Source organism: Rhinolophus sinicus, chromosome 5 (genome assembly GCF_057876585.1).
Source record: "Rhinolophus sinicus isolate RSI-liver-muscle chromosome 5, RSI-T2T, whole genome shotgun sequence".
In the NCBI taxonomy this organism is placed as follows: domain Eukaryota; kingdom Metazoa; phylum Chordata; class Mammalia; order Chiroptera; family Rhinolophidae; genus Rhinolophus; species Rhinolophus sinicus.
Window position 1 is genome coordinate 37,758,303 of NC_142505.1, and position 25,791 is coordinate 37,784,093.

At 45.6% G+C, this 25,791-nt stretch overlaps 1 protein-coding gene across 1 annotated transcript; it reads right to left on the bottom strand.

Moving 5' to 3' along the window:
- Positions 1–795: 795 nt before the first annotated feature.
- On the bottom strand, positions 796–23,869 carry RBP2 (retinol binding protein 2). The gene is made up of 5 exons (XM_019746595.3): positions 23,572–23,869; positions 19,895–20,011; positions 9,085–9,263; positions 2,650–2,751; positions 796–1,070 (listed from the first exon to the last, which is right to left on the bottom strand). The coding sequence occupies exons 2-5, from the start codon at positions 19,965–19,967 to the stop codon at positions 1,020–1,022; spliced, it is 405 nt and encodes a 134-aa protein (XP_019602154.1). The 5' UTR covers positions 19,968–20,011; positions 23,572–23,869; the 3' UTR covers positions 796–1,019.
- Positions 23,870–25,791: the final 1,922 nt, after the last annotated feature.

Sequence of the window (25,791 nt, forward strand, 5' to 3'; positions counted from 1 at the left end):
AGCAGGAAAATACAGTGCTACTCAGTTATGAACCTAATGTTCTGGAAGCACCAGGAGGCCTTGGAGGTACTGATCTATTGTTAGTTAGCATCTACTCATCTGGACCCATGGAACTGTGGGTAATTCCACATAATGACCAGAGCTAGCAGGAACTGAGCCCTTACCATGTACGAGGTCCCATTCCAAGCACTTTGTATGTATTAACTTGCTTAATCCTCATAATGACCCAATGGAGGACATGCTATTTTGTCTCCTCCACTTTATAGAAGAAAAAAACAAGGAGAGGCCAAATGATGTGCTTATGGTCAACCAGCTAAGAAGTGGTGAGGCAGGACTTGAACTCAGGACACCTGGCAGTTCTTGGTGACTCCTCTGCAGAGATGCCAGTCTGCCCAGAGCTAAAGGGCAGAGGCCTGGACCGAGAGCAGCTGGTACTGCAGTCCTGCAGAGGCCGTTAGAAGTAGCTCGGCCCGTGCTGCTGAGGCAAAGTACAAACTGGAAGGCATGTGCATCTTAAAACAGAATCTTGGAGAAACGAATGTGCTATCCAAAGGAATGAATCTCAAATAGACAATGTTTAAAAATTAGTAGGGGGTGTTGTGTTGCCCAGAGAAAGTTTGTAAGTAAAAACAACCCACAAACAAATAAACAAAACAAACAAACCGAGCTAAACTGAATTAAAACATAGACAACAACAACAAAAGCCATACAGAAAACCACCATGCAGACAATCACCTCTTCTCTTTGTGGATAAAACCGACAGTTTTAGAAATAAAGGGAGAGATATATGAAAGGTTTCAAAGTAGGAGAATGATTTTTGCTTTTTAATTGAATGCCAGGTTTCAACAAAGGAAGAATACATTTGTCACTGTTACACACTCATTTAGTTTAAAATCCATCCAGATGCCTTAATGGGCTCTGTCAGGACTCAGAGGTTCCCCATGGCTGCTTCCCAAAGCCAGGAAAGAACTCTTTACTGGGAGTGTGGAGCTTGTGCTCGGCAGGTCCCCTCACGGCCATCACTTCTTTTTGAACACTTGAAGGCACACCTGGTCACCGCACGTCAGCTTCTGCAATATCAAAAAATGGATGAATGATGACTGGCCTTCCTTCTGCCCAGCCCTCAGCCCCCTTGGTGTCTTTGATCTGGGTGGGTTGCTGGAATAAAGAGGACACATGGTCATCCTGGGCAAAGTGCATTTCACAAATCCAATCAGCCGGCATGCCCTGCCAGTAGCAGTCGTTTGATGCTGGCACTTGAATTGAGCTTGAACAACTATAAAAATGAAAAATGCAAAGACATTACCCTCTTGCGTGGGATTTCTCCAATTTTCGTGATTAAAGCAAGATTGCCTAATTTACAAAAGGCAGTGAAGCCATGAAGAAGAGAAGGCTCTAGTGGGGACAAAGGTTTGGAAAGCAAGGGCCTGGGAAGATGTGGCTGGTGAGCTGTCCCTCCACCGTGTGGGCTGTCTGGCCTCTGGTGATTAAAACGTGGGTTGGTGGTGGCACAGGCAATGACAGGGTGTGGGCTGCAGAAGGGCTCCCCCAGGCCTGCCTGTTCAGACAAGATGCTGCTTTTCATTCAGACAGAGGGAGCCCCCTGGCCTTATCTGTACCTCATGACCCATTGAGAGAGGAGAGAAAAACACGAGTGTGGGGACCACCATGAAATCAGTGCAGTTGGTGATGAATCCATTGTCTTAGCCACGGGACTCTTGAGGATTGTACTACAATTAAAAAAATCCATCATCCAAACCAGAGCAGGTAGGGAAAACTGTCGATGGAAACACGGTGAATGCCTCCCATTTATCACCAGGTGACATTGCCTCTGCAATAAAGATCTCTGATTGAGGCAAGGCTGGCTCTGAAGGGCATCAGGGTGACCTGAATACTGGCATTGGAGCCAGGTACCTGCCTGACTCCCTCAGTGAATGCATGCATGAATGAGTGAATGAAAAACCAGTCATTGAATGAGCCATTCATTTAACAAATGAGTGACTGAATACATGAAGGAGTGAAAGATTTTTCACTATTTGAATGCTGAACCCATAAATTGCCTTCAAGATTGAAGAACGAAAAATTAAGCTATCTAGACAGATAAAATTTATTTAAAGATATCAGCAATTGTTCCTACTGCTCTGTTTTAGTACCAAATAACAGAAAATATTTTGGGATCAGGTGGACATACCTTATGATGAGAGACCAATGCCTGTAGTCTACAGGTAGTTCCCAGGTCCAGCTGCCCCCGTCCACCCCACTCATATCCCAAACCCCTTTTTCCAGCCTCACCTAACTGTGAGGAGGCCTGGTGCCACCCTCCTTTGGGATATTGTAATTGGGTGCCTCACAGTTCTCCGCTGCTGGTCTTTAACTGGTTCCCTGCATTTCTCCTTGGATCTCGGTTCCCTAACTTCGCAGTTTGAACTTTCATTTTAATTGCAGCCATTCACAGAAACAGGCATATAGACTTCTTCCTGGAGTCCCCTGAGCCAGATGGGAATGGCTGTCTGACTATATGACCACCTGCATTTGGCTGGAGCTCAGGGGAGGAGGGCAAGGCCCTTTTTCTTGTCAAAGCGCCAACTAGGTGAACAGGCAGTTTGTGTGAGCACAGTAGAAGGGACCTGGGCAGCTCCTAGGACTTACCAGGTGTAGTTTGTCTCCCTCAACCCACTGCCTCCAGCCGCGGTTCTCCTTCTCCCCTTTCTGCACACACACAAGGACATCACCTTCCCAGGTGATCAGCGACTGCAATGACATGTTTGCGGGCAAATCAAATACATGGTTTGGGTCGGGACTGAACAAACCTGAACCTGCCACAGCAGTTCTTGCAGCCATCCCCGGGCTCCTGCTTGCCCACTGGGCAGAGCCCTTGGCCTCCGCCAAGCCGAGATCCTTCCAGTCTCATTTCCCACACACACCCTCCATTTCAGCCAAACTGGCTTATCGAGGCTGGTTCTGTTCTCTTTCAAAGAATTCTACCCTTCCATTTTATCATATAGTAAAGACGGCATCCCAAATCAGAGGGGGAAAAGATGATGAATTTGACTACATAATGATGTAAAATTTCTAGAAGGGGAAAATATCTCAAAGTCAACAGATGAATAACAAACCGGAAAAAATAGCTGTAACACACATCAGACAGACTTAATTCCCTTATAGATAAAGGGCTCTTATAAATCAATAAGAGAAAGATCATTAACCTAATAGGAAATTCAGCAAAGGATGTGAACCAACAGCTTACAAGGAAAAACAAACAAACAAAAAACCACAACCCTAGTAGATGGCTTTTAAACTAAAGGAAAGCTATTCAGCCTCACTCATAATGAGAGAAATGCAAATAAAAGCTGTTTGTTTTCCAGAGACAATTTATCATATGGTTAAAGATCAAAGAGTGATAACCCACTGCAGAGAAGCAGGCACCCTCCTACGTGGCTGGTGGATGTTATCAATCACTACTAATCTTATTGTAGGGCAGTTTCATATTACCTTTCCAAATATAACATTGCCTATACTTTTTGACCTAGAAATTCTATTTCAGGGAATGTTCCCTACAGGAGTCACAGTGTTAGGACTGCCCACTGTAAAACAATCATAAAGGCGGAGGAGTTCCCTAATTCAGGGGAGCCACGCCGAATGGTCCAGTGCCAGCCTCATCATCCAGCACCAAGAGGGTGGACCAGTTCCTGGTCCTGGGTTTCCTCCAGGCAGCAGTGCCTACTGGTTAGTACCACAGGGCTGGCAGCAGAGATAGAACGCATGCTGGATGACCAGTTGGTGATAAACCGAGCTGTGTTTTTTAATTCACCGTCCTTACACATTCACGTCTGCCTTTCGGCACAAATCTGTTTTCTACGGATTGTTAAGTCTACCTATTTCTAAAATAATATTTGACCTTGATCATATTATATATTTTATGGACAGTTTCATTCCTCTTCATTTTACTCCTCAACACATCACGGCATTGTTTGTTATAGCAAAGGACTAGAAGCCTCATAAATTCTGTCAGTGGGCAGCTGGTTAAACATGGCGTGGTTCATACCTGCTACGCAGCTCTTGATGGAAGGAAGCAGTTTTAGACTTACGGAGAAGAGCAGTCTCCATAGTGCACAGCTTAAGTTAAAAAAGCCAGGAGCATGGCCATGTGCATAAAACCGGGGGTGGGGGGGGATGTGTATGCCTGCATGTGTTTGCACAGGTTCTCTGCAAGAAGATAAACGAACCCTTAACAGTGAGTGTCTCTGGGGAGAGAACTGAGAGGCTGGGGGCAGGATAGGAAGAAAATTTCACTTTTTACTGTTTAAATTATTTTCAATCATCTGCACGTATTAATATTCCCCAAATCGGGGTGGCTGATTAGCTCAGTTGGTTAGAGCGTGGTGCTAATAACACCAAGGTTGCTGGTTCGATGCCTGCATGGGCCACTGTGAGCTGCGCCCTCCTTAAAAAGAAGAAAAAGAAAAAGAAAACCCCCTAAATTTAACCATAAAATTCTACATGTTTCTAAGGAAAATATGTCTCTTCCTTATCAGGGCTGTCCTAAGCCTCACACCTTTGAACGTCCTGAAGACGCTTAGTTCATAGGTAACTCTCCTAGATAGCTCTTCTGGCTAGCTCTTCTGGGAGGGAAATGTTGGCTGGAGTATTCCAGGCTTCCCTCCAATATAAATGAGAAAGGAATATTCATATATTGTTGTCCATCATTGGTCTTGGACTCAGTCCCCTCCCAAACAGATGAGAAAGGACTCACGTCTCCTTCTTGGACAAGCACTGTGTCTTCTAATCCCCTGTCCATAAGCCTTACCGGTCACAGACACTTCATACATGTTGATTGAGTTAGTGTCTGTCTCCCCCAGGAGATAAAAAGCTCCATGAGAGAAGAGGCCATGTCAGCTGTTCATTTCTGCAACCCCAGACTCTGCACACTCACCAGCACATAGGAAGTGCTTGATAAGCCTTGTTGAATGCATCCGTGACGGACTTTGTTAAAATAGAATCTGGAGGTGAGCCCACGTAGGGGAATAGATGAGCATGTGTGTTCTTCTCTGATGACAGTTCTTGACAACAGCTCAGCCAGCCTACCTCCTTGCCTTCGTTTCCATGGTACCACTGGAGTGTACACATGTCCATCAATATGGACACTGGATGGGCCCACACTGCCATCTCCCCCATCATAGTGGCCAAAGTTAATATCATTAAAAACAACCCTTTATGGTAAATTAGATACAGGTGTTGCATCAATGTTAAATGTATAGAAGTCGATAACTATACTATTGTTATATGAGAGGATATCCTAATTCTTAGGAAATACATACTGACTTCTTTAGGGGCAACACATCAGACTGCTCAGAAAAAAATATATATATATCAGAGAGAAAGAGAGCATGTGCAAGAAATAAAGCAAATGGGACAAGATGGTAACAATAGGTTAACCCTTGGTAAAGAGTGTGTGAATGCTCTTTGTTATATTCTTGAAATTTTTCTGTAAATTTGAGTCAGTCCCAAATTAAGTTTTTTACAAAAAGGGAAAATAACTGTTTACATTAAGAACATTTGAAGGATACTGTTAACACCTTTAAACCCTCCCCAGCGTACCCGCCCCCATGCAAGACTTATTCCTTCATCGCCCACCCTCTTTTCTGGCTATCCCTGAGTTGGGGGGCCCTCCTGGAGGAGGCCTTCTCCTGGGAGCTCCCTGGACATTGCAATGACATTATTGGTTCTAAACATCATCATTTTTATCTACTTTTCTCTGCCCTGACTGTCCCAATTACTTGTTGTTTTTTAATTGAGGTATAATTCACATACAATAAAATTCACCCCTTTAAAGTATACAATTCAGTCATTTTTAGCATAGTCACAAGGTTGTAAAATCATTACCACTATCTAAATCCAGAACATTTTCATTGCCCCTAACAGAAACCCCACACTTGTTAGCAGACACTACCCATTCCCTCTGCTCCTGCCAACCACTTTCTGTCTATGGATTTGCCAGTTCTGGACATTACGTATAAATCATATAATATATGGCCTTTTGTGTCTGACTTCTCTCACTTACCATAATGTTTTCCAAGTTCATCCAAGTTCATGTTGTAGTATGGATTAGTACGTCATTCCTTTTTATGCCTACATGATATTCCATTGCATCAATTACTTCTTTTTAATTTAATTTAATTTTGCATAGCTTGTATATTTTTGAAAGGGGCTTTAAATACTCTTAGAAACAAATCAGTGTAGGCAGTGAGGAATATATGACCTGCAGGAAGGAAGAAGGGGTCCCTGAGCCCCTCAGAGAAGAGTTGACCCCATGATCAATGTGGTTTCATTGCTGTTGCTCTGGGATGGCGAAAAACTGGGCATTTTAGGGTCCTATTTGGTCTATATATATATTGGGCCAATAGGCTATAATATAGCCTATTGGGCTATAATGCCCCCCCACATATGTCGCCTCCAAACTGCTGAAATGGGAGGTTTTCAGAGGGTCTCATGAGGACTTGAGAAGTGGAGCCTTGAAGAATAAGAGCATGAAGAGTACGACACAAATACACATGCACACACACACACACGTGTACACAGACACACAGCTCGTGTCTGCACTCAGGTGTGCCACCATGTATGGACAACAGAAATTAATCAGAGAGATAGACTCACCCACTCCCTGTTGCTCCTTTCCAGCAGAAGGGTTCCAATCAAGTTATAGGAAGTGGGTAGTCCTGACGGTACCTGCTCTGTGTTGTGATTCTCATGGGAACAGCTCTTTTCTGGAGACTGACTAAACTCTGTCCTGGGTACTTCTCAGCCCCCACCAGTGTGTGTGTGTGTGTGTGTGTGTGTGTGTGTGTGTGTGTGTGTGTGTGAGTGTGTGTGTGTGTGTGTGTGTGTGTGTGTGTCAGCCACAGCTTTTTGCTGTGGGCAAAGCAGAGACAAGAAGAGGGAAGGAGGATTTTCTCTGTCTGCAGGGCTAAAAGCTGATCCTGGGGAGAGGATGGGGCTCCAAGGACAAGAAGAGTGAAAGGTGGAAAGGCAGAAGAGTGGGTGTTAACAGATGGAATCCTTTAAGGGTTGGAAAGGGCCGAAAAGGCATGATTTATTTCAGGAAGAGTGAGTCCTCTGCCATCAACGGTGATAAAAGGACAACTCAGAGAGAATAGGTCTGTTTTTCAATAGCCCACATCCCAAATGGAAAAGACCAGGGAAATGAATTGTTTTGAACTGATTAGAACAGCAGAGTGATGCAAAAATTCTGAGCAAGATTTCTATCCATTTTGGTGTCTGATGAATTGGCCTTCCAGCCACACAGTTCAGAAAAATCCCCATCCATCCATCAACCTCTCAGGGAGGGATTCACAAAGGGCCATTCCTGGCCTCGGAAGCTTAGGCTCTCATGCCAAGACTGCTCTGATGGAAGCATTTCCAAAGTGCTTTTCATTTCCTACTTTTCTTCAGCAAGGAACACTAAATATAATTCAACCTTGACATGATGGCTGAGATTATCAATGCTATAGGACAACTTGAGAAATAAAATGTGTCCTTCTCTCTTCGCTTTAGCGTAGATACCAAAGAATGATGATAGCTTTCCCTTCCAACCCCAGGAGAGGAGCCTGTTCCTTGCTGTGGGGGAAGAGTTGAAACCTCCAACTTAGAAAGAGCTCCCGGAAGCATGAGAGAAGAGTGGGGCTCTGAGGACAGTGAAGTTCATGGTGAATGCGGAAGGGCGGGGTGGAGGGCCCGGCTTCCTTTTGGCACTCCGAGGGACTGGCCCTCTGCTAGGAGTGAGCGCATGGGTACCTGGGGAGAGGACACCCAGCTCCACCCTCCCCAGTTTGGGAGCCAGGGCAGACGTCTTGGTGGCTGTGTTGGCCCAGAGGGAGTGGGTGCTATGGGTATTCAAGCTTTCCACCCTCATATAAACTTCATGGGCACAGACAGTGGCAACCATGCTAAACGACAAACCAGGAATGCTTTCCTGGACTGTATAATCCCTGGGGTTCTTGCAGGATGCTAAGACTGCGGTGGCGAAATCCTTAAACTTGACTGAGATTGGATTTCTCTCTAGTCCTGTTAGTGGGGACTGATGAGGTATAACTGGATTTGGAAAACCAAAAACAGTCACACTGAATGTGGGTGTGAACACTGTAGCAGTCAGTCACTAGGCTGAGATACCACCAGTGACCCTGGAGGAGAGGGGACCTGCTGTCACCCCTACTGTCCCCGTCACCACCCCACTTCTCCCTGCTACCACTCTCTGCCTTATTTACCAACTGCTCCTCTGGGTGAGGCCCTGCCTCTTCTGTAAACTCCAGTTCTGGAGCTCTGAGGTAACTCCCCATTTGTGCACTCGGAGTTGCCTGCTTTCCTTCAGGGTTCTACCAATACCCAAACAGTTCAAGCGGCTGGACATCTGGCCTTCTGACGCTTGGAGGGTTTTTTTGATTATGTCCTGTGAGTTAAGGTGATGCTGACACAGAAGCCACAAACTTGCCAGAGATTTCTCTAAGTTACTACTGGTAGGACTGGAGAAAGTCTGAGTTCATGTTAGTGTTATAGTGTTATACTAAAGTTTAGTGTTATACTAAATTTTTTGTTTGCATTTTTCTAAAAAGATATGTCAGTTGGGATCATCTAAAATTGAGATATTTCATATAAACACATATGAATTCTCAACATCTCTTGAAAAGAGAAAAAAAATATACCTAGCAGCCTGAGGCCTCAGTCCCCCATGGCCATGCCTGGCTGGGGCTAAGCAGGGCTGTCCCTCGGACGAAGCTACGTTTCCCAGCTACACAGTCGCCGTCCCTGCCTTGCCCTCTTCTCTTTGCCTGCCAGGCTCATGTCAGTCTCAGCTGAGCTCCTACTCCAGATCCTAGAGGGATGAGTGTCCTTTAGTTTGTCCTTTGCTTATAAGCATAGTGCAGAAGCCAGCTTGCATCTTCCTACATAAGATAATGATGCTTATTTCCAGCATCCTTAAGTCTATCCTGAGCCTATCTTTCCAGGTTGTTCCTGTCATTTTCTGTTTGTGAAGCCAAATAGCCGGCCCCTGCAGAGCATACAGGGGAAAAGGCCCGCCAAGGTTAGTACCTTAACATGCCGGTCATCCAAGCCTTTAGTGTGCTCATCAAACTCCACTCCAACAGTGAAATCCAAGTTATAGTTGCGGAATGTGCTGTTGGTTTTCGTCTTGAAGTTATCGCCGTCTTGCTCAATGATCTTTGTCTGATGCAGACATACTGCGATCTTGCGGGTGGCAAAATCAATACCTGTTGGGAAAGGGAGTTGTGGAGGTTCTGATGTGTTCAGCCAGGCTCATTCATTTCTTTAACAAGCCCAAGCAATCAAGACTAGAGACACAGATCAGGGCAGGCTACATTTTTTTTTTTTTGCTTAAGTGGGAAACAAGAGTTGTCTTACACATGACCAGTTTGGGCATCTCAGTCAATTGTTAGGGAATCTAGGGTTTCTCAGGCCTCGTCAGGAGCCTTGATGGGAGGGGCAGGCAGGGTTCATTTCTGAGCTGCAAGTCTCCAGTGCCTGCTCACAGACACACACACACACACACCCCCTCCACCACAGCAGCTCCATTCTATCTATTTCACATATTGGATTTCCTCTGAAGAGTTGACTGAACAAAAGACTTCATGGTTTAAAAGAAAAAGGACTGCTTAAAAATAACCAGTCTAGATTGTAAAGATGGAACTTTGTTAAGATCCACAGCAGGGAAGGATATGTACAAACTTCCATTTTTAACACAGGTTGGGAAACCTATATAATTTTACTAACCATTATCACCCCAATAAATTTAATTTAAAAAAACTTACGCACGCACACAAAATAAATAAATAGGGGTGGCCAGTTAGCTCAGTTGGTTAGAACATGGTGCTGATACCACCAAAGTTGCTGGTTCTATCCCCGCATGGGCCAGTGAGATGCGCCCTCAAAAAAAAAAAAAAAAAGAAAAAGAAAAAAGAAAAAAAAAGAGGCATTGTAGGGCTAGAACAAGAATCTAGGCAAAGGAGGCCATTTATAATAGGCTTGGTTGCCTAAGGAGCAACTGACTCTGCCCCCAAGTGCCAAAAATGATTAATGACTCTGTGCGTGTAGCAACCAACCAACCAACCAACCAAACAAACAAACAAACAAATAAATAAATAAAAACAGGTTGGGGGCTTACTTAGCTAGGCTGTTCTCCCTCAATCATTGGCTCCCAGTACAGCTTTAAGCATATTTTAGATACTTAAATAAACTCTCACTCAGAGATTTCTTTGGTTGTGTTTAAGGAAAAGATAGACAATTGCTTATGTTTTTATTATGAAAAATTTCAAACAAATCAAAGTAGAGAGGAGAGTACAAGGAACTCCATACACCCATTACCCAGACTCAACACTTACCAAGCTTTTGCTGCATTTACTCCATCCACAGCTTGTCTTTGTCTTGATATTTTAAAGGAAATCTTATTCATCTCTTACAGACCATTAGTAAGTAAAAGGGAGCATGCCGTTCAAAGGAGTGTTTCATTTTCTAAGCTTTTCATTTTACAGCAAGAAGTTAAGTGCTGAGCCGACCTCCTTGCTAACTCTGGTTGTGCGTAAAATGTCACCCGAGACAAAAAGTCGTGGTCCCGTGGAATAGATCTAGAAACGGAGGATAATTCTGGAACTGCTAAATTTCTATCCTTGCTGTGAACATCATTAAGCTCTTGGTTTCTAGCCAAATCAGACTTGACCCTTTTTATGCCTGCAAATTCTCCAGATATCTTCGGATACCAATCTAAATCTTTAATTTTTTTTTTTTTTATACCTGGAAAACTTCAAAAACAAGGAAACTGATTCTATTATATACCAAGGATAATAATGTCCTGAAGTTCAGATTCATTAAGTGCTATTTCTGGGAAATAGCCCCAACTCTATGCCCCAACTCCAGCCCCAACTCTATGATAGGTAGGTGATTAAACCTCACCCTGTGCTGTCTGGTGGGGCATAAATACTATTGTGTTAATGAGAGAGAGATCAGCAGTTACCAAACAGTTCAGGTGGCTTGTGTCAATTTGGAGAATTAATATCTCAGCTCACTGGCCCCCTACCATGTCTGCTGTCCTTCCATAGCAGCCTAGTATCATTTCCCTCACCCTCTCTCCCCATTTCATTTCTGATCCATTTTCTTCTGAATTCCTCTTCGGTAACTCTCACTCCCATTTCCCCCCAAATGAGAAGCCCAAGCTGGGTGTTTGGACGACAGCAGAATCACATCTGCATGGGCAACGGCACTGGCTGGTCTTTTGGACACTCAATTGTATAACATCAGCTATTATTATAAGAGAATAATTTTAAGTAATACCAGGCATCCTAGGAGGTAAAAGGCTTACATACCTTTATCCTAAATTAAAAAGAAATTATGTTCAAGTTGGCATGAGCTGGTGCATGAATGCCAGGGCCTGATTCAACTGTTGTTCACTGCTATTTGTTGAGAACCTACCAAGTCTAAGGCTTCACCAATGAGTCCCAAAGCTAGCTGCCCATTAAGATCACCTGGGAAGACGTGAAAACTACAGATTACTGGGCCCTATCCCAGACCCAGAATCTCTGGATGGTTTTAGATCTTGGATTGCTTCATAGGGAGCTGTTTGGAGAAAGACTTCTATGGTTTAAAAAATCTGAAAGCTACTGTTTAAGCATCTACTTCTTCCTGTCATAGGTGATGACATGAGGCTGGGAGAGGTTGACTTGTCTAAACATACACAGCTGAAACAGCAATCCCAAGGGTTTGATAATTGGATGGATACGTGGAAGAATCAAGTCGGGAGGAGAAAATGGTGGTTTTGCATTTGGATGACCAAGGTAAGAGTCAAGGAAATAAAAGGCTGAACTAGTTTTATGGGGGAACATAAGGAGCTGAGTTTTAGGTAAGGTGAATGTGGGGGTCATATTTGGGGTGGTAATTAAGACACGCCTTGGAACCAATCAGGACTGGTGCCCTGTGGTGGAACCTCCCTCGGGAAACCTCCCTCACTTCATTCCCCCAACGAACCCATAAGTATTATATTATCTCCATTTCACCAAAGAGGAAACTGGCTCAGAGAGGTGTGTCACTTGCCTTGGGCTATAAGTGAGGAAACAATGGAGGTAGAACTTGAGACCAGGATGGTCTGCCTCCAGAGCCGGCACTATGCTCCACAAGCTCTGGTCTGGCCTATCTCCTCAGGTCAGACCATCCAAGTTTGTGCACTTTCCATGGCTCCCCAAGATACCAGTAACTTCTGACTCTTCTTTATGTTTCCTCAGGAGTCACAGGGACTTCTGGATCCAGCTGGAAGCGACCCCCCATTTGGGACAGTTGATATGCCCCCATGCTCTAGCATACTGTCCTCACCCAACAGCAACTGTTTTCTGGGCCCAGGACTCTCTAAGAAGTCTGAGTTGGAGCAGTGACACTCTAACCCTGTGTATAGTCTGGGAGCTCAATTAGCTTTAGCTCCAGGGCTTATGAACTTGTACCTGGGCACGTCCAAGCCACACAGACTGCAGACCACAGGACATGGGTGAGACCAAGGCTCTGTCTGCTGCCCTTTGTGCTGTAAATACTTCCAGGCATCTTGGCCAGTAGCTGCAGAGCCCATGGTGCTCCACTTTGTTTGCCATGGGGCTCAGATCCATACAACATTTGGGGGTCAAAAAAAACACACAACACTCACGATGAACTAAGCTTGAAAAATGAGGAATTGAAACCAAGAGAAGCTAGTTTCTGTACTGAAGAACTGCATGGAGTCTTTAATCGAGGAAAGATGCTTTGTAACTCCAACTGCAGGATACAAGAGGTAGCCTTTCCCAATCTTTTGTGGCCATAGAATGGCTTCATGGTGGGACAAGCAGTTCCACAGAACATAATACGGAAAGGGCGGACAACACCCCTTCTGAGGCATTTATCTCAGGCACCTGGGCCCTGCAATTATGGAAACATCTGTTTAATTTTTCTCCCGTCAAGGCAACTGCTGGCCCATTTGGAAGGGAGAAACCTAGACAGGACCAAGTAGTCAAGGATTTCTCACTTAAAAATGAATTCTTCCTTAAAATTGCTAAAAGCCACTAAGGAATGCCTTCCCTATTCTAGTCAGTATCACCACATGTTTGCAGCAGGCAGAGGGCTAACATGTCACTCTCTGACTCATGTTTCTCTTCTCCTACCCAGAAACACAGTCTAGCACATCAGATAACATCTTTGTATCTAACTTCAGGCTCATTGCTGGACACTAGGGTCCAGACCTAGAAGCAGTAGAGAGCAGTGGCCATAAGTGGAGTTATTGATAACTGCATCAGGTTCTTTTGAGGACAAAATTTGATAGTGTTTGTGAAGAGCTCTGCCTACTGCCTGGCGGCTTGTGGTAAGGTCCCCATAAATGGTAGCTGCTGGCATCATCATCGTCATTAAGTCCCCTGATCTCACAGGCCAGTTTGCTTGGAGTCCTTTGCATTTTTCCAGATACTTCCTGCATGTTTGCTCTCTGAATCCCTGCCTCTGTGCTCCCAGCTCTCCAAATCTCCTAAGGCCCAGACCCGGCCTTACCTTCTCCAGCCTGTTCTGCTCTTTCTTGCCTCCTTCCTCACCTGCTATCCAGGCCACATTGTTTTACACCCCCAGGCGACACTATTTTCCTGTGACTTTTCACGGGGTTGATTGTTCTTTCCTCCAAAGTCTCACCTCTACGAGGACAAGGACAATGCTGTCACCTCGCTCTGTGTCACCACATAACCAGACGGAGCTGGGCACAAAGTAGGTGCTCAAGAAATACTTATGGATTAATGGGGGCAGCATGGTTTAGGACAGTGATTCTCGAAGTGAGGTCCTGGGCTGGCAGCAACACAGCACCTGGAAACCTCTTAGAAATGTAGCTTCTGGGGTCCACCCTAGACCTATGGGGGTTGGGCCCACCTTGTTTTTATAAGCCTTCCAAGTGATTCTGTGTGTGCTAAAGTTTAGAGCCACTGGTATAAAAGGGTGAGGGTGAGGGCCCTGATTTCCCAGCTATGTCACATTCCCTTTTTGAGCCTTGATTTTCTCACAGTAAAATGGGGAAAAGAAGGCTCATCTCAAAGAGTTCTTTAATGTAAGGAGTCTCTTAAACTGGTGGTAAAAGTCATTATACAGTGCCATGGAGCTCGTGGGTATTGGATGCACGTTGGCCCCTATATCTTGGCCTTTTCTGTTCCGGTCAGAAACAGTGACCAGATTGGCTCTCAGTCTGGAGTGAAATATTTGGGTCATATTCATCTACCCCCACAGCCACGTGCTGCTCCATGCAACCCAAGGATTCTGAAGAAACGGTCAGGATGGTGGCTGATACACTCCCTCACATAACCCTGGCCTGTCACACAGGTGTTTTATTAGCTTTGTCACTCCATAGTTTGGCCAGTGGGTAGAAACAACATTAGCTCCTGCTCTGGCCTTCCGTGCTGAGGTCCATGTTACGTCCTGCTGCTGGGAACCCTAGTTGGGAGATGGGAAAAGAGAACCTCAGGTCATGCATTAACCAGATGAAACAAAGAAGAGGGCTCCTCCAGGCAAAACAACAAAGAAAGAATTGAAAATTACAGAGAACTTTAGAACGCAGTGTTCCTCAGAGAGAAGTCTATTTTCACTCCCCAGATGTGGAGGTCAAGGCCCAGAGACGTTAGGTGGTGGGTTCAATCTTACCCAGCTAGGCCGGAGCTCCCAACAGTTTCTCTACAAATACATTCTGTTTATCATTCACAACTAAGGCTTCCCTAACAAAAATTATTGCTTGTCATTGGTTGCTTACAAAGGTAGATCACAGCTGAAAATGCCTACTGCTGAGAGAACTGGTTTATCCTGGAAACACCATCCCTAGTCAATCTTTCTGATCACTGCCTGGGGAATCTTATTAGGGACTTTATGCAAATGGCATCAAGCATCACTTTTTCTCTGGATTGAAAAATGGTGTGGCCTCTTGGCCACCCTTTATCATTTACACAGGCTAGTTAATCACGTCACCTATGCTTCACCCCAGGGAAAGGAGCCAAATGTCCTGTTGGTAGATTCGTGATATTTCTAATCAAAAGGAAAGTTTCACCTGCAGCTGTAGAATAAAAACACTTCCTCTTTGTACTTTGCAGAGAAAACTATTTTCCTGATATGATATTTTAACACCAGTGTTATCAAGTATGTGTTATCTGCTTTTCTGGATTAAAGGTAGCTCTGATTTATAGCCAGGTGAAATGAATTTCTATCTCAGAGGAAAAGGTCCAAAGGCAAGCTATTTCTGAATAATATATGTGGCTTGTAGCTGCTACAGAAGAAAAAAACAACAACACTGAAGTGACTTTATTAAAAGCATACTTTTCGTAACTGCATTTTGAACAATGCAAGCCATAAAGTTGAAATATGAGTATGCCTCTCAACATTAAAATACTTTGTGACGTGCTTGTGAGAAAAGCTACAGACTAAAAGGGGAGGCACTCTTTGTAAATTAAAAAGCTGAGATGCACACGTTTTCATCCTATGAAATCTGAGACCCATTCCCAGAGCAGCTTTGATGGGCTTCAAACCCGTTCTCCTTAATTCTCAAGTCATCAGCACTCTTGGGCAATTGTGGAAAGCAGAGTGGAAGAGGAATCTTCTCAGTTTTTCCATGCCATTTCCTCCTCCAGATAACACATTTAGAGAAACTGGCCTGGCCCCTTGCCTGCCTCCTTCTCTCATGCCCTCATGGACATCTCCAGATAGGTTTAAAAGTTTCCCTGGCCAGCAGAGGCAGGCTGGAGTCTCTAGGGGCCTCCCTGGCCCCTTTGCACTATTCTCTCTCCTCACCCATAGTCTAGCACTCACCGCTGGGGTCAGGGTGGGGATGCTGCCAGCACATGCAAGGAAGGGACCAAATTTATCTTCACGTGGGCCTTTTCCAACCCTCAGCACTTTCCCCATTTGAAAGTACAACTAGGTACATGTGGTTCAACTAAAGACTTGGGCAAGGTGTACTGGCTCATTGACTATGAGCGCCAGCGGGAATCCACATTCTGTGACGCTAACTCCTCCTTGGGCATCAGACAGTCTTTCCTTCCTTCTTTCCTTCTTCCCTCCCTCTCTCCTTCCCTCCCTCGCTTTTCACTCACTCACTCACTCCTAAACAATCAGGACAGGATTGTGAATATTGTGGGTATCCAGGAAATAATTCCTGGTGGAGGCCACTCACGTGAGAGCTGCCTGACTTCAGCCTCTAAACTGGCTGCCTTCCTGGTGGCATTCTCCAGAGGCCCACCAGGACTTTTGCAGTGGCCACTGCTCTTTTAAATCTGTACATGTTAATTTAAATGAAAAGATGGTCTTCCTACAAGATCCTCATCTTCTTTTGTGAATTAAGAGAAGCATTGGATGTTTCCTAATAGTTACAATTCATGGAATAAAGATTTCCTAAAAGCTGTCTAAATTTAACATTATTTGAGCACTTGTAGGATACACACCTTCCAGTGTATGCCCCCACTTTCCTAATTAAAGCTACCTGATGGTGTTTCATTTTCTAGGCTGTCTCCCTACGTCTTCCCCACCCAGTCACCAAATCCAGTCCATTTCCTGCTCTGGACTCCTATTTCCCCTTCCTGGCACTGCTCTCACCATCTCTCAGAGCCCTTGCAGCCACCTCTTCAGTTCTCTGACATCCTCTGCTGATCTACTCACCCGCTGGCTGTACAAGTGAGCGTTGATGGCTTCTTTCTCCTCTGTATACAATTTCTGTACTTGCAGGACAAAGCCTCCAAAATCCTTCCCTGTCAGCTTTCCTGGCTCTTCTTTCACCTCCTCCTCACATTTCACCCTCTAGCATCACAACTCCTTCTGTTCCCCCCAGCTACACCACGTTCTTACTGGCTAGATCTTTGCACACACCCACAGGGCCACCCTGACTCCATCTCTGCGTGGAACACTCCTCTCCTTCCTTCAAACCCCCACCCAGAAGTACTCAGAAAGGCGTCAATGATCTGTGTATTGTAGCTCTCACCACCACCACCCTGTACACACTTCTTATTCTATTGTTAATATAGCCCTTTCAGGCCCCAGGGACAAAATCTGCCACTGTCCCATCTGTGGCAGATGAGATTTTCTTAAATGAGTGTAACACTACCTCTCATCCTACATGCTGTTCTTAGAATGTGATTTTGACATTCCTCCCACTGACAGGTGGGGTCTGTGTACTCTCCCCTTGAATGTGGGTGGGCTCATGTCTGCTTCAACCAATAGGACCCCATAGGAGTGATGCTATGTGATTTCTGAGCCTGGGTCATAAAAGGTCATTCAGCTCCTGTCTCCTGTCTTTGGACACCCTCAGCATGCTGTGAGGGAACCCAGGCCACACGGGGAAACCACATGTAGGTATCAATGGTCCCAGCTGGAGTCTCAGCTGCCGGCCATCACCAACCGACAGACACAGGGATGAGGAAGACTTTGAGATGGCTCCAGCCCCAGCCACTGTCCAACTGCCACTGAAACAGGGTCCCCAGTGAGAACTACCTTGGTGAATCTGGTCAGCCCCTCATAACTATGTGAGGAAATAATAAAATGATTGTTGTTGCTTAAAGACCCTACATTGGCGGTAGGGATTTGTCACACTGTAATAGAAAACAGGAGCACCTTTTGTGCACAGCGACAGCTTGACTGTCTGCACCATCTTGAGCTCCTTGAGAACAGAGACTGGACTTTGTTCTGTCTCAGACGGCACATTCCCCGGCTTTCACGGGTGACACCTACAGCTTTGGTAGAGAAATCTAATGATTCCTCTGTGTACATGCGGTACTGGCCGCACTCCTGGGCCATTAATGGACTCTCCCCCAGCATTCTGTCAGAGTGCTGGGACCTCATTTTGAGATCTTCCCTTCTTGGGCTCCCCTCTAAATTGAAGAGCATTCCTCCCACTCCCTGATCCAGCCTGAAGGAGGACCTCAGGACAGAACACATTCCGCAGGATAAAAGTTTACCAGCTGCTTTTTTGCAGTCAAGAAAAAGTCTAGGGCCTCAGGAAACACCAGGTATTGAAGGAGGCAGGAGAGGAGGTATTATTGACCCTTGACACTCACTCTTTGAACAGTTAATGACTTTGATAATTTGGGGCAAACCCCAAGGCTGCATGACATATCACCCTGCTGAGGCTGGCAGCTGAGTCAAGTGGGGAAGCTGGTGTGTGGAGTGAGTCCCTTGGAGTCTCTCCTTCCCTACTGAACCAGCAATCAGGCCCACAGAGAAAGCCGGCTCCCTGGTGCTGAGGACTGACGTTTAAGAAACACGTTTTTTGGCAAGGAGTGGAATTGTACTTAATGACTTTTACATACCTGGGATTTGCTGAGATCTATCCCCACTTGTGTTCTCCCCAAATGCCAGAGACCTTATGCTCAGAAGGGCAGGGAAGGCAAGCTTCGCTGACGTGTCATTGTTGGGAAAGCAACCCTGCCTTCCGGGTGAGAGTGTGCGGAGGAAATTGCCCAAGTCTGCTGGCTTGCTTTCAGCAGGTTACATTGACGGGGTGGCCCCACCTAGCTGCTTCCAGCTGAGCCCTTGGAGACCTATTTTCAGTCACTGCCCGTTCCTCCTCCACTGTGTCCCCCTGGGCAGGTGAGAGGGATCAGGTGTCCTGTCTCTGTGGTGGGAAGGTGACTTCAGCTGAAGCATTTCTGCATGGGGCATCATGGACTTGAGCTGGAGCAACTTCCTGGGGCTCCATGACACTGTGGGGCTCACTATGGCTCACTCAGGGTACCAAATAGGTGCAACAGGGTAAGGGCTCTGATAGGAGGATTTTTGCCTCCTCCTTCTTTTCCCGTGTACATTGAGGTAAAATCCTGATAACCAGGAAGGGAAAAAAGGCTAGCTAGTGTTGGAAACACTTTCAAAATACGTGACGACAGTTCCAGTCTTTATATACTGCCAAATATGTCACAGCTCTCCTCGTTCAAGGGACGTGGTAGAAATGTTCATCAAGCTACAAGTTAATCGCACAGAAAAACTGATGACATCTATTCTCGATGAGACTGCCCATCACCACATCCAAATTATTGGGCCTCCAACCCTCCCCGCAGCCGCTTTTCTCACGTTTTGTGTGGGGAAGTTCCAGCCAGGAATTTCTTATGTGGAAAGCGCTAAAGCTGCACAAGGGGATCGCGAGGCTGTTGCAGGAGGAAACGAGCAAGCGCTGCCAAAGCTCTTCACCCAGTGCCTGGCCCATGACAGCTGCCAGCAACGTGATCTCCCCTCTGTGTGTCTAGTTCCTCAGGTTTCCAGTGTTTTCTGCCAGCCCCACAATCGATACCATAAAAGAGTCACTTTGGGACACACATTGATCCAGCCCCTGGCCTGGAGTCTAGTTCAGAAATCATATAAGCGGTGTGTTGTTGGATCTGCATGACAAAAGCCTTTCCTAGTCTTCTGGGGGCTCGATTTTCCCCAGGTTAAGAGATACTTTAGCCACTCCTGTTCTGCTTCCGCATTACAACAAGACTGACATTATTGCAGCGCAGGGGTCATTTCTGGATAATGTCAGGTCCTGCTGGTTACCTAACCGGGGAGTTACTGCGTTATCCTCTCAAGGCTGGCTTTCCTCGCGCATGCATGCATGTGTGTGCATGTGTATCCTCCATTCAGGGTCTCTGTTCTGTGTGTCAGGTACTAAGCATACTAAGGACATTCTAGACACAATCTCATTTATTATTCCTAACTTTCAGACGAGGCATCTGAGTCTTGGAGAATTTGTATGACTTGCCTGAGCTCACACAGCTAGTCAGCAAGGAGTAGGCTGCCACTCAGGTCTGTGGAAACTCCACAGTGGCACTGTCTGGAGGGCGAGGCCACAATCCTTCGAAGCAGCTTGCCCTCCCTCCCTTCCCCTTGGCCTCCTTCTTACCCAGGGCCTTCATGTAGCCGTCAAAGTTTTCGTTCTTCTCCATCTCCCAGGTTCCATTCTGGTCCCTTGTCATGGTGGTAGCTTCTGGTTACCGTGGGCTGGGCGGGCGTGTGGTGACTGTCAAGGAGCAAGATGCAGAGAATGGTTGAAATGAGTCACTTTTTATAGTCTAGTGGGTCAGGTTTATGGCTTTGAAGATAACAGGTTCAAAGGTGATAAGTACAGCCACAAAGAACTTTCTTTTCCTTTGCAAAGTTCAGAAGGACTACAGGCAACTCATGCCCAAAGTCCTGGCCTGGCCAGGCATGAGCATCCCGGTGACCCCGCCCCCTCCCAGCCCCGCTCCATATGGTTGGGGTTTGGGGCAGCTCAATTTTGGCTGGCAGGGCATCTCATTTTTGGCTGACTGGGCTCCCACAGAGCCCCTGGCCCCCCACAGAACTCTCCATCCAGCACTTGAGGAAGGCACATACCCAGTGCCCATCCCACATGCTCACCCCACATATACTACAGGCCACCACCTCAGGCCACCATCTCCCAGGCCTCAAATCTGGAGTCTGTCAGCCAGCCATAGAGCTAGGCCTTCTGGTGTGGCTGATGAAGCCAAGCTGGGAACTCATCTCTATGGAGCTCAGCATACAGTCTCCATCTTGTTTCATTGTTTCCGCTTTCAAGAGCTCTTAGTTATGTTTAACCATCTCCATTTTCTGGATGAGAACAGCTCCAGGAGGTTAAATCACATACCTAATAACAACTGGTTAGTGGCTGAGTTGGGATTCAAACCCAGGCCCATCTAGCTCCAAGCTCTTTCCTTAATAGTGTGCTAAGGTCAGCTTGGAAGGGCTGGAGTTTGACTTGAGAACCTGACTCTCACTTGCTTCCCTGAGAGCATCTAAGCAGTCGGGTTACTCAAGAAAAGTACATTCTAGGAGCATGCAGCTGCTGAAAGCAAGCAGGACCTGGGGGTGGGGGGGGGGGGAAGGTCAGATGGCAGGCAGAGGGGCAATGGGACTACGGTTAAAGACCCCAGGAGCAAGCTGAAGATCACCTCAGCCAACATGGGGGGCATAGCTGGCGTTTGGACAAGAACTCTCAGTTCAGGGCTCTGCTTTAAACGGGCTGCCCCAGTGGGTCAGAAAGTGAGTCGGTTTACTGCTCTGACCCATGGTTCTGAGAGATGGCGCCTGAGCAGGGGTCCCTACACTCTGAAGAACGGAGGTGTGGGCTGAGATGGATAAATCACGAGTGCCCAATAGCAAGGTTAATTTTGACTGACACTTTGGGGCTCTAATGTACGTGTTCTTGTGCTGTGAAATATAAGCAGATGGCTCCGTCTGTGTGTGGTTTGGGGGATGTAAGACAGCACATTTGTTTTTCAGTAAATATATTGGAATCAGGAAGACACACAGTAAAAAATGGCCCAGTGAAATATACTAAGTGAAGTAAGTCAGACAGAGAAATACTGTATGATATTACTTATATGTGGAATCCATTAGGTTGGTGCAAAAGTAATTGCGGTTCTTGCAATTATTTTTAACCTTTTAAACTGCAATTACTTTTGCACCAACCTAATAAAAAAATAAGTAAACAGACCTATAGCTATAGATAACAATGTCTGAGTTATTTTATCTTTTCCCCCACCCCCCCCCACCACCCAAAATAGCTCAGACATTTAAAAAAAACAACAACAATGCAATAATCAGGTTGATGTTAGATTTCTAAACAACTGATGGAAGAAAATGATGAAACAGTATCTTACAATGATGAGGGGAAATACTTTTGAATAGGAATTCTAAACCCAGCCAACTTCATTAAAATACGAGGGTTTTCAAAACTAAAGTATTTTCAGATATAATAGCCCCAGACTGGAAACAACCCAAACATCCATCAACAAGTTCATAAAGAAACACTTTGTGGTATATTCACCCAAGGGAATCCTACCCAACAGAGAAAAGGCACTGTCTCCTGATACACGTAACAACATGGATGACATTCTGAGGGAAAGCAACTTGACACAAAAGATCACATACTGCCTTGTTCCATTTATACGAAACTCTAGAAAAAAACCCCAAACTTGATCTATAGTGATATAAAATAGATCAGTGATTTGGAGGCTGTGGAGAGAGAAGGTGGGGATAGGAGAGGTTACAAGAGAAATTTCTTGGGAAGGCAGGATGGCAATGTTCTATAGTTGAGATGGTGGTTGTATGACCATTGTCAAAACTCAAACTCTACAACCGATATCTGTTTCTTTTTATTGGATGTAAATTATACTTTGATAAAAAAATGAATACAATGATTTTCTGATTCACGTGTTCACTCATGATTGTTTAGGCAAAAATGATTTAGTATCAACCCAAACTAAAATACCACATTATACCCACATGAGAAATTAGTTGAATGACATGAAGTAAACGTGTGCTAAGGAGGCTATAATTTTTCAGTTGACTAGATATTTGTAAGAAATATGAGCTTAATTATTACCATCAATACTTAAGAGGAATCTCTAGAGCACTGGTTCTTAAACTCTAGCAAGTGTCAGATTCATCTGAGGGCTTATTAAAACACCAATTGTTGGGCATTACCCTTGAATTTCTGATTGAATGAGTCTGGGGAAGGGCCCAAGAATTTACATTTCTAGTATTACTAGGTTCCCAGGTGGCACGGATGCTGCTGGTCTAAGACCACAATTTGAGAACTACTATTAGAGAGTAATAGAAATAGGAGAGGAAACCAATGGAGAGGAAACATATAAAATCTTTAAAAAATTTTTGGAGTTGGCCACACCAAGTTTTGAATGCAGGTTTCACTACTTCCTAGCAGTGGGACCCCTGGCCATTTACCTTTTTTGGGTCTCAGGTTCATTCTTTGAGTCTCAGGGTACTGTAAGAATTAAAGGTGATAATAAACATAAAAGCTTTCAGTGGAGTCCCTGGCACATAGTTTATTCCACGGCAGTGGCTATGGTATGGGATTGCAGATTAAACTCCTCGCAAGTGTTTGTCTTGTCATAGGTCTTCAACAACACACAGCTTCAGCATACTCTTTGGTCTTAGATTTGCGTGTGTAGAAGAAAGGTGGGGTGGTACTGGGGGCAAACAGTGAGCGACAGTGGATGAAAGAAAGCAACTGCCAGCCCACAACGAAGCAAGTATTGTCCCCTACACCTTCTATTTAAGGAGGACTACGTATCTTAGAATTAGCAGCAGAGCCCCAATTTCAAGAGTTCTGTCCCAAAGTCCCTTAATGCCCCACTTATACTAACAAATCACATACCTGGATGTTCCATTTTCTCAGCTGCCTGAATTTATTTATGTAAATTCTGAACTTATCTACATAACCATCTATGGAATTCTTTAGGTAACTCTTTAGACTGGGAAAACTCATCAGCCATAAACCAATCTTTCTAGGTTGTAAGAACCTTTCTGGAGAGCACACAACAAAGTTAACGTGTGGATGTCTCAAGAAGCTTGGGTCTGAGATACGATGTTTTCCTGAAAATGAGACCTAACCGGAAATTAAGCCCTAGCATGATTTTTCAGGATGACATCCCCTGAACATAAGCCCTAATGCGTCTTTTGGAGCAAAAATTAATATAAGACCTGGTCTTATTTTCAGGGAAACACAGTAAATCAGTCAGCTAAGAGCAAGCACAGCAGAGGTCCCCAGGCATTTACCTATAGTCCTCAGGAGCCCGACGGCCAGCAGCTCGGCAGCTTCTCCAGCGCAGGCCTGCCCAGCTCAGCCCTCTCTTCCTCTCAGGAGGTGAGAAAGCCGTTCTTCAGCAGGCAAATGACATCAGCTGGGGGCTGACTCAGCTTCTCCTCAGGGCCCACTCCTTCCTCTCCCATTGAGCAACGCCCCTGTGACTTGCACGTCTGCCCCAACTAAATGTGCTTGTTGTGGGAACTAGATATTCCAACAGATTTATTTCACCTGGAGACCCAGGAGGAAAAGGACCTGAAGTTCCTTCAGCTGCCAGGCTGCACTGGACCTTGCTTTAGTTTTTATGTAAATTGTGCTTCTTCTCTACCTTTGCTCCCAGAAGGCAGGCCAGGAGAGCAAGTGTTCACAAACCCTCATCCCTCTCAGGGCCACAGGGATCTGATTGCTCTGGCCCAGGAAGGGGCCCACTGGCAATCCCCTGTCTTCCTCATCTTCCCCCACCCCCTTCCCAACAGTCTGGAGGAGGTAGGGAGCTGGCAAGTGTCACTCCAGACCATCTCTTCCCAAGGGGTCTGCCCTGGCTCTTCCACAAGGATTCTTGGGATGCTCTTGGCAGTCCCACCATTAGAAACTGTTGCTACCAGACCTAAGGAATGCCTGACATTTCCCAGATTAGGCAAAATCTGTTTATTTACTGTCTTTCTCCCTGAGAGTAGGGGCCATTTCCTGTTTTGTTTCCCACCATTATCTCCAGTGCCTAGCACATGGCAGGGTGAAGAATAAACAAATGCTTATGGAGTGAATACTGCTTGTCTTGAGTGTAAGTGGAGAGGGCCTTGCCACAGCTGAAAGCCCCAGTTTTCTGCATAAAGGACTTTGACTACCAGTGATGCCATGAGCTACCAGCAAGCTTTCTTTTCAAAACTTCCAATTAACGGAAAGCATTGGTGAGTTAATCAATAAAATATTGGACCATATACTCTCCTGCCAGTTATCAAGTGCCATCTGATGTGTTAGAATCAATGAAAAGGTGCCCATTCAAAAATGTTTATTACACAGTATTTTGTCTCCAATAAGTGGTTTGCCGGATGACGAGAATAACAATCGTGACCTTTTGTTGTTGAGTGCTGAGTACATGGCCAAGCTTGTTTCACTTAAGTCTCTTAGCAACTCTTCAAGGGAGGGGGTGTTAGTGAATTCCCACTAATATCAGAATGATGAGGATGAGATGCAGAGAGGTTAGGTGCTTTCCCAACAGTCACACAGCCAGGAAGAATATGGCAGATTTGAATCCAGACGCTCTTCTCTCTGGTCTATTAGGCCTCGTTTTTTTAATTGAGGAACGTAGTATTTCCCTCTTAATAGTATTGAGGATTAAGTTGGATAATGTTTGAAAAGAATTTAGCAGATCGGTTCTCCAACTGTGGTCCTTTCAGAATCACCCGGTGAACTTGGTAAAAACACGAAGGTCAGGCCCTATCTTATTCGAAGGATCCTGGGCCTCTGTGTGCCTTATTAGCTCCCAGGTGATTCTGAAGTGGGAGAACCATTGATGCAGCACATTGCATACACTGAAACATGGTAGGGGGAGTAGAAAACAAACAGGCAAATACAAAATTCCCATGAGGTCCAGGTGTGACAAGAGAGCAGAGGGTGGCCAAAGATGTGGAGTCAGAGAAAGCATCAGCCTTTCAGGGTCCCCTCAGTGTTCTGCATCCTGCGGGTGCTGCCCCCTGGACTTGGGAGGGCCGGGCCTCAGGAACCGGTATTAGTAACGGCCATGACCATGAGCCCACAGCCGCTTCAAGGTAGTCGCGGGGAGCACGGCCGCGGCCAGTGCTGGTGAGGGGCACCTGGCGTGTTGCCCTGGACGGGGCACACTGCCCCCCGCAGCCTGGCTAGGGAGTCACATTGTTTCCCAACCAGATACCCCCCATGAGGCTCCTGCTGTTGCCAGAGAACAAGCGTTCTTGTATCATCGCAGGAAGGAATTCCAGGATGTAAAGAATTAAACCACGCAAACAAAGCCAAGCAAACAGTGGATTTAGTAAGAGAAAGGAAGGAGCAGAGTACACTGTCAAGATGGTGTGAGAGTGGGCAGGCCCAGAAGAAGAGCAACTGCACCGAAGACCAAAGAAGTTTAGGATTTTATTCCAACGAGGGCACAAAATATTCACATTTTAGCTGTGGAGTGGCAGGTGTTCCCAGGGCAGGTCCTTGCTCTCCCCTAC